We start from the raw sequence: 12,630 nt of genomic DNA on the forward strand, positions 1-12,630 counted from the left end.
CTGTCTCCTTGTTGTTCAAACACCTTAACCAGAAAATATCTAGACTCTAGAGAGACCAATCATGCAAACCAAATTTTAACAAGCTCTATGTAGTTCTTCATTAATAGGTGCAAAGTACATGATGCAAGAGCTTAAACATGATCTATTTGAGCACAACAATTATCAAGTATCAAATTATTCAAGACATTATACCAATTACCACATGAAGCATTTCCTGTTTCCAACCATATAACAATGAACGAAGCAGTTTCAACCTTCGCCAGGAACATTAAAAGTAAAGCTAAGAACACATGTGTTCATATGCAACAGCGGAGCGTGTCTCTCTCCCACAAAAAGAATGCTAGGATTCGATTTTATTCAAACAAAAACAAACAGACGCTACAAGTAAAGCACATAAGATGTGACGGAATAAAAATATAGTTTCACTAGAGGTGACCTGATAAGTTGTCGATGAAGAAGGGATGCCTTGGGCATCCCCAAGCTTAGATGCTTGAGTCTTCTTAAAATATGCAGGGATGAACCACGGGGCATCCCCAAGCTTAGACTTTTCACTCTTCTTGATCATATTGTATCATCCTCCTCTCTTGACCCTTGAAAACTTCCTCCACACCAAACTCAAAACAAACTCATTAGAGGGTTAGTGCATAATCGAAAATTCACATATTCAGAGGTGACATAATCATTCTTAACACTTATGGACATTGCACAAAGCTACTGAAAGTTAATGGAACAAAGAAATCCATCAAACATAGCAAAACAGGCAATGTGAAATAAAAGGCAGAATCTGTCAAAACAGAACAGTCCGTAAAGACGATTTTTTCTGGGGCACTTAACTTGCTCAGATGAAAATGCTCAAATTGAATGAAAGTTGAGTACATATCTGGGGATCACGCACGTAAATTGGCAGATTTTTCTAAACTACCTACAGAAGGGGCTGCTCAATTTCGTGACAGTAAGAAATCTGTTTCTGTGCAGTAATCCAAATCTAGTATTGACTTTACTATCAAAGACTTTACTTGGCACAACAATGCAATAAAATAAAGATAAGGAGAGGTTGCTACAGTAGTAACAACTTCCAAGACTCAAATATAAAATAAAAGTGCAGAAGTAAAATAATGGGTTGTCTCCCATAAGCGCTTTTCTTTAACGCCTTTCAGCTAGGCGCAGAAAGTGTGAATCAAGTATTGTCGAGAGACGAAGCATTAACAGAGGGGTTTGGAGTTTTCTCAACTATGCATTGTATCTTATCTATGTAAGTTTCAGAGGCCCCTTTTTCATTACTCTTAGGCTTGCTATTCTCATCAAACAAATTTTCAGGAACAATCCAATCATAATTCTTTTCTAGTGCCTCACACATTCCTAAGAGCTTGCAAGGTATTGATATCTTAATCTCCCCTTCACAATTAACTTTATTAGTGTACTTTAATCTATCTTTTTCCATTTTTCTAAGGGTACTAGCAAAATTGGTATAAGAGCCAAGCATCTTATATTTAATAAAGACTTTTCTAGCCTCTCTTGCTACATCACCAAATTCTTTAAGAAGGGTTTCTAAGACAAAATATTTCTTTTCTCCTTCCTCCATATCACAGAGTGTAAGGAACATATGTTGCATTACGGGGTTGAGGTTAACAAATCTAGCTTCCAACATGTGTACTAAAGAAGCAGCAGCAATTTCATAAGTAGGATCAAGTTCTACCAAGTGTCTATCTTCAAAATCTTCAGCTGTACTAACATGAGTGAAAAAATCTTCTATATTATCTCTTCCAATGATAGACCGACGGTATGTCTTTCAGAGTGTATTTAGGAGAAAACATGATGAAATAAACAAAAGGTAATTAAAGTAAATGCAAGTAACTAATTTTTTTTGTGTTTTTAATATAGAGAGCGCAAACAAGACAGTAAATAAGGTAAATATAGCAACTAATTTTTTTGTATTTTGATATAGAGAGCAAACAAAGCAGTAAATAAAATAAAGTAAAGCAAGACAAAAACAAAGTAAAGAGATTGGATGTGGGAGACTCCCCTTGCAGTGTGTCTTGATCTCCCTGGCAACGGCGCCAGAAAAAGTTGCTTGATGGCGTGCAAGACACACGTCCGTTGGGAACCCCAAAAGAAAGGTGTGATGCGTAGAGCAGCAAGTTTTCTCTCAGTAAGAAACCAAGGATATCGAACCAGTAGGAGTCAAGGAACACGTGAAGGTTGTTGGTGGCGGAGTGTAGTGCGGCGCAACACCAGGGATTCCGGCGCCAACGTGGAACCTGCACAACACAATCAAAGTACTTTGCCCCAACGTAACAGTGAGGTTGTCAATCTCACCGGCTTGTTGTAAACAAAGGATTAAATGTATAGTGTGGAAGATGATGTTTGTTTGCGAAGAACAGTAAAGAACAGAGTTTGCAGTAGATTGTATTTCAGATGTAAAGAATGGACCGGGGTCCACAGTTCACTAGTGGTGTCTCTCCCATAAGATAAATGGCATGTTGGGTGAACAAATTACAGTTGGGCAATTGACAAATAGAGAGGGCATAACAATGCACATACATATCACGATGACTACTATGAGATTTAATCAGGGCATTACGACAAAGTACATAGACCGCTATCCAGCATGCATCTATGCCTAAAAAGTCCACCTCCAGGTTATCATCCGAACCCCTTCCAGTATTAAGTTGCAAACAAGAGACAATTGCATTAAGTATGGTGTGTAATGTAATCAACACAAATATCCTTAGACAAAGCATTGATGTTTTATCCCTAGTGGCAACAGCTCATCCACAACCTTAGAACTTTCTGTCACTGTCCCATATTCAATGGAGGCATGAACCCACTATCGAGCATAAATACTCCCTCTTGGAGTTACAAGTATCAACTTGGCCAGAGCCTCTACTAGCAACGGAGAGCATGCAAGAACATAAACAACATATATGATAGATTGATAATCAACTTGACATAGTATTCCATATTCATCGGATCCCAACAAACACAACATGTAGCATTACAAATAGATGATCTTGATCATGATAGGCAGCTCACAAGATCTAACATGATAGCACAATGAGGAGAAGACAACCATCTAGCTACTGCTATGGACCCATAGTCCAGGGGTGAACTACTCACACATCAATCCGGAGGCGATCATGGTGATGAAGAGTCCTCCGAGAGATGATTCCCCTCTCCGGCAGGGTGCCGGAGGCGATCTCCTGAATCCCCCGAGATGGGATTGGCGGCGGCGGCGTCTCTGGAAGGTTTTCCGTATCGTGGCTCTCGGTACTGGGGTTTTCGCGACGAAGGCTATAAGTAGGCGGAAGGGCAGCGTTGGAGGGATGACGAGGGGCCCACACCATAGGGCGGCGCGGGCCCCCCTCTGCCCGCGCGGCCCTATGGTGGCGGCGCCTCGTCGCCCCACTTCGTATCCCTTTCGGTCTTCTGGAAGCTTCGTGGAAAAATAAGACCCTGGGCGTTGATTTCGTCCAATTTCGAGAATATTTCCTTTGTAGGATTTCTGAAACCAAAAACAGCAGAAAACAAAGAACTGGCTCTTCGGCATCTCTTCAATAGGTTAGTGCCGGAAAATGCATAATAATGACATGAAGTGTGTATAAAACATGTGAGTATCATCATAAAAGTAGCATGGAACATAAGAAATTATAAATACGTTTGAGACGTATCAGTCGCCGACCATGAAAGACAAACACCACCATTCACACAGTTCAAAGCACCACGTCGCCGACCACGAAGCCTAACACCATGTCTCCCTCCACGAAACCTGACGCCACCATGCCGATGTAGTCTACGCCGGCATGTCACGATGGCGTGAAATAAACACCGTGATGTCGTCATCCACGGCGCCGCCGTTCATGTCGCTGTTCGCGTTAACCGGACAGCACCATACCGATGCGGTCACACCGTCATATCACGACGGCGAGCGTAAATAGCACCATGCCGCCACCGACGACGAGGATGACCAACATGGACTATCACCTCTCACTTCTTACCTATCATCACCACGTCGCCATCCATGAAGATGGAAAGTGAGAAGTTGAGCAAGAGTACTCCAAAATATACTCAAGCATACGTGCGAATTACAATATACTAGTGAATCATTTATCTATCCGTTTATGTCCACCGAAACAAAAACCTTTCAACACGAGAGTCATACGGAATGGTGAGGTGAACCTACCCCTCAAAGGAAATTTCAAACGGTTGAGCGTGTGCGATGAACTTGGCAAAATTCGCTTAAAACTTCATGTACAAAATTTACGATTTACGACTGACGAAACTCGAAATCAATTATCGGAATTGATTCATATCATCGAAACACATCTTTTTCATATACAGCTTATTTTGATTAGGAGTATGGTTGTGTTGATTTGAAGAGAGGATGTGTGGACACTTCACATGTGAAGGCTGCATCAATGGAGCGCACGAGTGAAAAGAACGTGCCTGGCCCGGTAGAAACAACCGATTTAGACGTTCCTCTCGGGCCTATCACATGGATGCTTTGAGAACCAGTTAGACCGCAATGCGTCTGGACAACAAAATGGCCCATTTTTTGCTAGATTGATGCGAGCCAAAGAGCTTGCAGGATACCCAACGCCCTCTAGATGAAGAGAGATATATTGTAACTGATAGAAGGTGGACATTGCCTGATGTGTGTATGTGCCATGCGGTTCTGTTGTGGAGATGCATTTTTGTTTTGTTTTGTTATTATAATTTGATGCGTGTACCGAACGTAGGGATATGGGGCAGAGGCAGGTGAAAGCAGCGGCAATGGAGGAACAGATGGAAAGATATGCGTGGTATCTATCTAAGGTCTGTTTGGTAGCATGGGTCTGATTTGGAGCTCACTGCGGTAATGGTGCAAGTACAATTGCGCATCTGGAACGAATCATGGGCTAGAATTGGCATGTTATTTGGTAGCTCGGGTTGTATGGTTTGGTCAAAAAATCCCTTTTGTTTGTTTGCCTGTAGCCATCCTTAAATATCGATGGAGATGAAACTACACATGTTTGGTACTATCCAAGCAAGTGCAAGATCACCTCTTCTCTACAACGGGTGACTTTACCATACTATCACCTCCCATCACACAGAAATCACAGTTAATTAGTTGCACACTTACGAAGCTAGCAGTTCACGAATTCAGCCCTTGCTACTTTTTTTTTACCCTGGTCAGCCCTTGCTACTACGAATGGTAGTTCATGACGATATTTCCTAGCTACTACGAATGACAGTTTATCATTACGGAGGAGGTCAACAACGGGGGATCACAGAGTAGTTCAACATACGGGGATCAAAGAGGGGGGTTTTCTTCATCTTCCTCGTCCTCTTGCTCTTCCTCTTCCTCTTCCTCTTCCTCTTCAAAGAGGGGGATCACAGGGTATTTCAACATACGGTGATCAAAGAGGGGTTTTTTCTTCATCTTCCTCTTCCTCTTCCTCGTCCTCTTCTTCTTCCTCTTCCTCGTCCTCGTCCTTTTCCTCTTCCTCTTCCTCTTCCTCTTCCTCTTCCTCTTCGACCTCTGGCTTTCCACATTGTGTTTTCCCACTCGAGCCTCTTCTCCTTCAAAGCTTCATTGTCACCTGCCTCCACGCCATGGCCAATCTCAACTTCATCAGAAGTGACAACCTCTTCGAAGAAGTCATCCTCGCCCCATCCTAAGATCTAGTTGTGAACAATGCAGCAAGCAAAGACCAGCTTCACTTGAGTGGAAAAAGTGTGAAACGGTTTCGGGTCAAGGACCTTGAACCTGTTTTTCAATGCAGCAAAGGCCTCTCATTCTCTCAATGGTGACTCTGTGGCGCTAGTGTCTCAGACTGAACAACTCTTTCGCAATCTAAGGTCGATTCCTTACAATAAACTCGTTGAGGTGGTTCCTTGTTTTCCTAAAGGGAGGTAGAATACTAGGTCAACATGCATATCCAGCATCTCCAAGATAGAACTTACCCTAAGGGATTTGCAACCCATCAGGCCTTGACAGGATGCTTGCATCATCAACTGAACCCTCCCAGCCAACAATCACGTATGTGAACCTCATATCGAAATCCACTACTGCTAGCACATTCTGATGGTGTGGTGTAGTGCTTCCTCCCATGGAATGTTGCAGACATTGATCTCGGTACCTTTGCAGTCAGATGAGCACCATCAATAGCCTCAATGCAATCCTGACAAACAATTACACAATCATGTTTATGATAGTACCACACATCTTCTCCATGAATTTTAGATCGTCATACTTCTGGCAGGCAACATTGGGTCTTTTCTCTTTTTATTTTATTTTATGGTTTCTGTTTCAACTCAACATACCATGTATCTGAATAATTTGGATCTTCAAAATTCTATGTAAAATAGTGAAAATTCTCATACCGATGTCCTGGTTCAATGCCACATCTTAATAAAATATTCTAAAATATCCCTAACAAGTTTTTAGCATAATTTTTCTTCTCCAGAACAAGTTTTGTGTTTAAAATGCATAGACGTAGCATGTTGGAAGAAGCGGATGATCAAACGGATGCCACGCATCTGTATCCTGACTCCTTCATTTATGTGTTAACGAACAACATATATAGTTTACACAAGGGTTTGAATACTTTCCACGGTGCGAAGCAGGTACTTTTGCTAGTCAAGCTAAAAAAGAGTTCCACTCAAATCAATGTGGAATTAGCATCGATACAATGACCAAATGGATTTATCTTCAGAAGTTATGCTGCTATATGAGCGTGGAAATCAGCATCAGTCCGCCAGCCACGGGCACCATGGGTCCATGGCCCAGAGTTGACTCTTCTCAGATGAAGATATTAGTAAAATCTTAGCGCTATGGTCCAAATGCAGCATATAAATGTACAAAATGTAATACTGTACAAAGATACAACACAAATGTAATACTCCCTCCATCTCATGAAACTCATCTCAACATTGTCAGTTAAGAGAAGCTTCCTGAGACAGAGGGAGTACAAGATAGCATAGAACTTTAGCTATCAACATAGTAGGCAGAATATGGCCATATTAATACTTATAAAATCATGAACTTTAGGCATAAAATAAAATTGGGCTCGCAAAATAAAATATCATTATTCCCTTTCCAGTTCCAATAGTCCAGACGTAACAAATTAATTGATAACAGGTAGAAAATACCATTAGTTACACAATATTTAAGAGTCAAGAGTGACATCACAAATCCAATAAGATAAGAGTGGTCAAGGACCAACTTCGTTTCATGTTAACATCCACGTTAGCAACCTCTACATAATTCAATTTGCCATAACATCGCACACACAAACACTAAGTTTTATGAGAAGACACACATTAGCAGCCATTACATGGCTCAATTAGGCATAGGCACTACAAAGTTTCAGCCAAATATTGACCAGTTGACCTTGATGTGCATTGTAACATCACCACAAGTAATTTCATTTTTCACTGCGCCGCTGACATCTGGAGTAAAATCAACAGTCTGGGTAGTAGAGGCAGTAGCAATCTTCAACAGAAGCTTCTCCTTCTTGCTAACACATACAACACGACGCCACAGCTGGATCATTCCACTACCATCACAGGTTACACCACCTGCTCTGCTATCATGTAACACAAGGCAATCCTGAATTCTAGATGTGTACGCTGTGATTTCTCCAAAGAAATTTCCCTTCATAACCTTGATTTCAAAGGTAGCCTCCACTGCAGATACAACTACTGCAAATTTCACATCCACGGTGCTCAGCCTGCTTTTGAGGTCGATACATCCAACACGACTATAATCCCACCCTCCCAATCTTACACCATCAATCACACACAGTCCCTTGCTAAGTTCTTGGTCTTTGTCCTTTTTGTCCCTGACCTTAAGATCTACCTCCAAGTATAAGTTATCCATTAACACAAGTCCTCGAGTTGGGCCAGTCAAGATCAACGATTCATCCTATGAGAAAAAGTCAAATAACAGATTAACGGTTGTTCATCTGAATAACGCAATGACAGTAAAACAAGCATTGGAATAAATCTGTAAGTATGGAACTGTTTTAAAAAGTTGATTGTTTGATTTGTAGGTTTGTAGGATTTCCATACGAACGTCGAAGGGTTTAAATTCTAAAGAATATTTTCCTGCACGGATTGCTTGATTTGTAGGTTTGAATCACATATAAACTTTTCTAAAGATTCCACTGCACTACATTCAAACGAATTTTCCAGTGACTCCAAGCAATAGGAAGGAATCCTTTGTTTATGTTGTCGTGCAATCAAACAAACTTTTGCAGTCTTAATCTTGTAGAACACTTGAGTGGACAGACATTGCAATCCTGATTTTTTTTTATTTGAATCCTACAAATCAAAGAGGCTCTAACTTCACATCGAAATAGGAAGTTGTAGCCATAGTTGCCACCATAACCATGCATATGCACACGCTTTGTTTTGTATATAGATAAACATGTGCAAAAAACAAGCATATGATTCATTACTTTCCAACTTTATGAATAAACCATACCATTTCCAAAACCATACAGTTTATTTCCGGAAAAGAACCAACAAAACATTGGTTAACCTAATAATAACCGTAACAAACACAGGAAAACGAGTTGAACACCATACAACGAGAAATAACTGTCTGAAGCAAGTATGGTTTTCAAAGTAAAGATGTGATACCTCTGAGTGGATGACTTGGAAATCCTCTCGACAGCGACGGAAGAGATAGACACACTTGAAATCAAGGTAATCTCTGGCAATCACAGTACCATACACTTGTAACGGAAAGCACACATCTGAAGCGGCTATCTTAACTGAGAGGATATTTGCTGATTCAAACAGGCGGTAAAACTGTTCTCCAAGTGGGTTGGTGTATGTGGTTGCAGTACTGTGAGTGTGTCGCATCGCAGGCAGAGGCGCTGCAAATCAAAGCAGCAAATTAATGTGAGTGTATCGCACTGGAGCAACAGGCAAGCATTCTACACTTGAAGACAGAACACCGATTACATGTAGGAATAGGGAGAATTTGGACTTCAGACTTACACTCCTCGTCGATGTCGAAACTGGAGAAATCCTTGTGGTAGAATCGGGTGTAGCAGACCTCCCCAGTCTCGGGATCGTACTCTTTGATCCTGTCGAGGACAGCCTGATGCGCTGCATTTCTCCACGTCCACTCCTCCAAGTTCCTCGCATGCTCCGCCGCCTTCTCCTCGGCCTCCCGCCGCCGCCTCTCCGCCTTTGCCGTCACTTCGGCCACCACCGCCGCCTCGTCGTAGAAGAGCGGCTCTAAGCAGCCACTCTCGTCGACTTCCTCCTCAGACCCTAGGTCGCCGCTGGCCATGAGCACGTCGCCGGCGGCCATGAGCACGCCGCCGCCGAGGCCGAGAACAAACCCTAAGATTTCTTTTCTTGAGATGAGAACAAACCCAAAGATTTCTTTTTTATTTCGGGAGAGAGGAGAAACCGAGAAAAGGACCGAAGTGATCGATCCATCTCGGTGTTTTGGATTTGGGCCTTTCTAGGGCCTTTCTAGAGTCGTTTTTAATTTTTTTGAATGATGAACAGCTTAAAAAATGAATTCGAGGACTTAAAATTGTGAGGGATGCCCCAACACTTATTTTCAAAAATGTTTAGACCATTAATTTTTCAAACTTCGATCTGAGTAATAGTAGTAATAATAATAAAATAATTAGCCAAACATATGTTTGGGAGGCACTTTGGTAGACGCTGACGGGATAAAATCAATGGGTGATTTAGAAATAACAGGAATGTGAGGCATAAAAGAAAATTAAACATAGTTAAAAAATTGGCATAGAAGATAATAACTATAGAGCTAAACTAGAGACTGTTGGAGATATGCCCAAGAGGCAATAATAAAATGATTATTATTATATTTTTGTGCTTATGATAAATATTTACATCCAATGCTATAATTTATTAACCGGAAATATTAATACTTGTGTGTTTTGTAAACATAAAAGAGTCCCTACTAAAACTTTTGTTAAACTAGCTTGTTGATTAATAGATGATCATAGTTTCATGATCATGAACATTGGATGTTATTAATAACAAGATCATATCATTAGGTGAATGATGTGATGGACACACACAGCCATAGTAAGTCTAGCATATGATCAAGACGTTTAGTTCATTTTGCTATAAACTTTAAGATACATAGTAACCTAATCCTTCGACCATAAGATCATATTAATCACCATGAAACACTACTTCGTAAATAAGTGGTTATAAAGATGGCACTAAGTATTCGAAAATAATAGGTTGCGCGTGGATCAATAGTGGGATTTATCCATCCCAATAACGGATAGATATACTCTGGGCCTTCTTGGTGGAATGTCGTCTAATTATCTTGCAAGCATGTGACTGTCTCACAACGGATGTCATATCACAGTACGAGTAAAGAGTACTTATCAGTAACGAGGTTGAACTAGGTATAGAGATACTGACGATCGAACCTCGGATAAGTAAAGTATCGCGCGACAAAGGGAATCTGTATCGTATGTTAATGGTTCTTACAATCACGAAGTTATCGTTGAATATGTGGGAGCCATTATGGATCTCCAGGCCCCGCTATTGGTTATTGATCGGAGAAGTGTCTCGATCATGTCTGCATAGTTCGCGAACCGTAGGGTGACACACTTAAGGTTTGATGTTGTTTTAAATATATATGGAATATGGAATGGAGTTCGAATATTGTTCGGAGTCTCGGATGAGATCGAGGACATCACGAGGAGTTCCGGAATGGTCCGGAGAATAAGATTCGTATATGAGAAATCATATTTCAAGTTTGGAATGGTCTGGTGAATTTATGAAGGTTCTAGAAGGTTCTAGAATCGTCCGGGATATTTTATGAAGGTTCTCAAACGTATCTATAAGTTTTGATGCTCCATGCTTGTTTTACACCAATTTATATATGTTTTACTCATACTTCGTTGCACTTTTATACATTTTCCGGCACTACCCTATTAACAAGATGCCACAGTGCCAGTGCCAGTTCCCCGTTTTATGTTATTTTGTATTTCAGAAAAGTTGTACATGAAATATTCTTAAAATTGGATGAAACAAAAGCCAAAGTCAATATTTTTCTGTAACGAAAACAGAGTTCAGAGGGGGGGTCGAAGAGGAGCCACAGGGCGTCCACGCCATGCCTTGGCACGACCATGCCTGGGCCCGCGCCAAGGGGTGGTGTGGGCCCCCTGGCCTCCACCGACCTCGCCATTCCGCCTATTTATTCACGATCTCGGGAAAAACCTAAACACCCGAGCTTCGATCCATGAAAAGTTCCGTCGCGGCCGCCATCGCAGACCGTAGCTCGGGAGGGTTCTGAAGCTCTTCCCGGCACCCTGCTAGAGGGGGGAAATCATCGTCGGAGGCATCTACATCGCCAAGTCAGCCTCCGAAGTGATGCGTGAGTAGTTCATTCCTGGACTATGGGTCCATAGCAGTAGCTAGATGGTTGTCTTCTCCAATTTGTGCCTCATGTTTAGATCTTATGAGCCGCCTATCATGATCAAGATCATCCTTATGTAATGCTACATGTTATGTTTGCTGGGATCCGATGAATATTGAATACTATGTTGAGATCGATTATATATTCTTGTCATATGTGATTTGTGATCTTGCATGCTCTCCGTTGCTAGTAGTTGCTCTAGCCAAGTAAATGCTAGTGACTCCAAGAGGGAGTATTTATGCTCGATAGTAGGTTCATGCCTCTAGTTTTCTGGAAGAGTGATAATAACTTCTAAGATTGTAGATGTGTTGTTGCTACTAGGGAGAAAATAAAAATGTTTTATCCGAGGGTAATTCTATTGTTTACTTTACACACATTGCTTAATGCGAGAATCTGTTGCTTGCAACTTAATACTGGAAGGGGTTCGGACGATAACCGGAAGGTGGATTATTATTCATAGACATAGTTGGATTACGGTCTATGTATTATGTTGTAATGCCCAAACGAATCTCATAGTAATCATCTTGTCATGTATGGTCAGTATTCTGTCAATTTCCCAGCTGTAATTTGTTCACCCAACATGTTATTTATATTTATGGAGAGACACCTCTAGTGAACCGTGGACCCCGGTCCTTTCCTTTAGACTGATAAATTCATCCACTGCAATCCTGCTCTGTTTACTTACTGCAAGCACTGTTCTTTTTAATTACTGCAAACATATCTTTCCACTCGATATGTCTAATCCTTTGTGTTCAGCAAAACCGGTGAGATTGACAACCTCACTGTAAATTGGGGCAAAGTATTTTGGTTGTGTCGTGTGCAGGTTCCACGTTGTTGCTGACCGATTGTGCGCGCTGCCAATAGTTACTAGCAACACCTTCAGAAGTCACGTCTCTCTCCTACTGGTCGATTAAACCTTGGTTTCTTACTGAGGGAAAACTTGCTGCTGTGCTCATAATACCTTCCTCTTGGTGTTCCCCAATAGTGTGAAGTCTGCGTTATGATAAGCACCATCATGGAGCGAGCTACAGACTTATTCGAATAATACATACCGATGTGTGCGGTCCAATGAGTGTAGCATCGCATGGTGGTTATCGATATGTTCTTACTTCAACGGATGATTTGAGTAGATATGGGTATATCTACTTAATGAAACATAAATCCAAAACTTTCGAGAAGTTTAAGGAATTCCAAAGTGAAGTAGAAAATCAGCGTAA

The 12,630-nt window shown here is 41.3% G+C and overlaps 1 protein-coding gene across 1 annotated transcript; it reads right to left on the reverse strand.

The window, feature by feature from the left end:
• Positions 1-7,162: 7,162 nt before the first annotated feature.
• LOC124708540 lies at positions 7,163-9,307 on the reverse strand. The gene is made up of 3 exons (XM_047240221.1): positions 8,989-9,307; positions 8,626-8,864; positions 7,163-7,906 (listed from the first exon to the last, which is right to left on the reverse strand). Exons 1-3 carry the CDS (start codon positions 9,305-9,307, stop codon positions 7,349-7,351), a joined length of 1,116 nt encoding a protein of 371 aa, XP_047096177.1. The 3' UTR covers positions 7,163-7,348.
• Between the last annotated feature and the right edge of the window lie 3,323 nt (positions 9,308-12,630).

Source organism: Lolium rigidum, chromosome 4, assembly GCF_022539505.1.
Source record: "Lolium rigidum isolate FL_2022 chromosome 4, APGP_CSIRO_Lrig_0.1, whole genome shotgun sequence".
Taxonomy (NCBI): Eukaryota; Viridiplantae; Streptophyta; class Magnoliopsida; order Poales; family Poaceae; genus Lolium; species Lolium rigidum.

Bases quoted from the DNA above. Each gene is read 5' to 3' on its own strand.
- LOC124708540 (XM_047240221.1), bottom strand. From the start codon at position 9,307: ATGGCCGCCGGCGACGTGCTCATGGCCAGCGGCGACCTAGGGTCTGAG. The intron at 8,865-8,988 runs GTAAGTCTGAAG...TTTGATTTGCAG, and splicing joins TTTCGACATCGACGAGGAGT to CGCCTCTGCCTGCGATGCGA. The intron at 7,907-8,625 runs GTATCACATCTT...TTTTTCTCATAG, and splicing joins TCCAAGTCATCCACTCAGAG to GATGAATCGTTGATCTTGAC.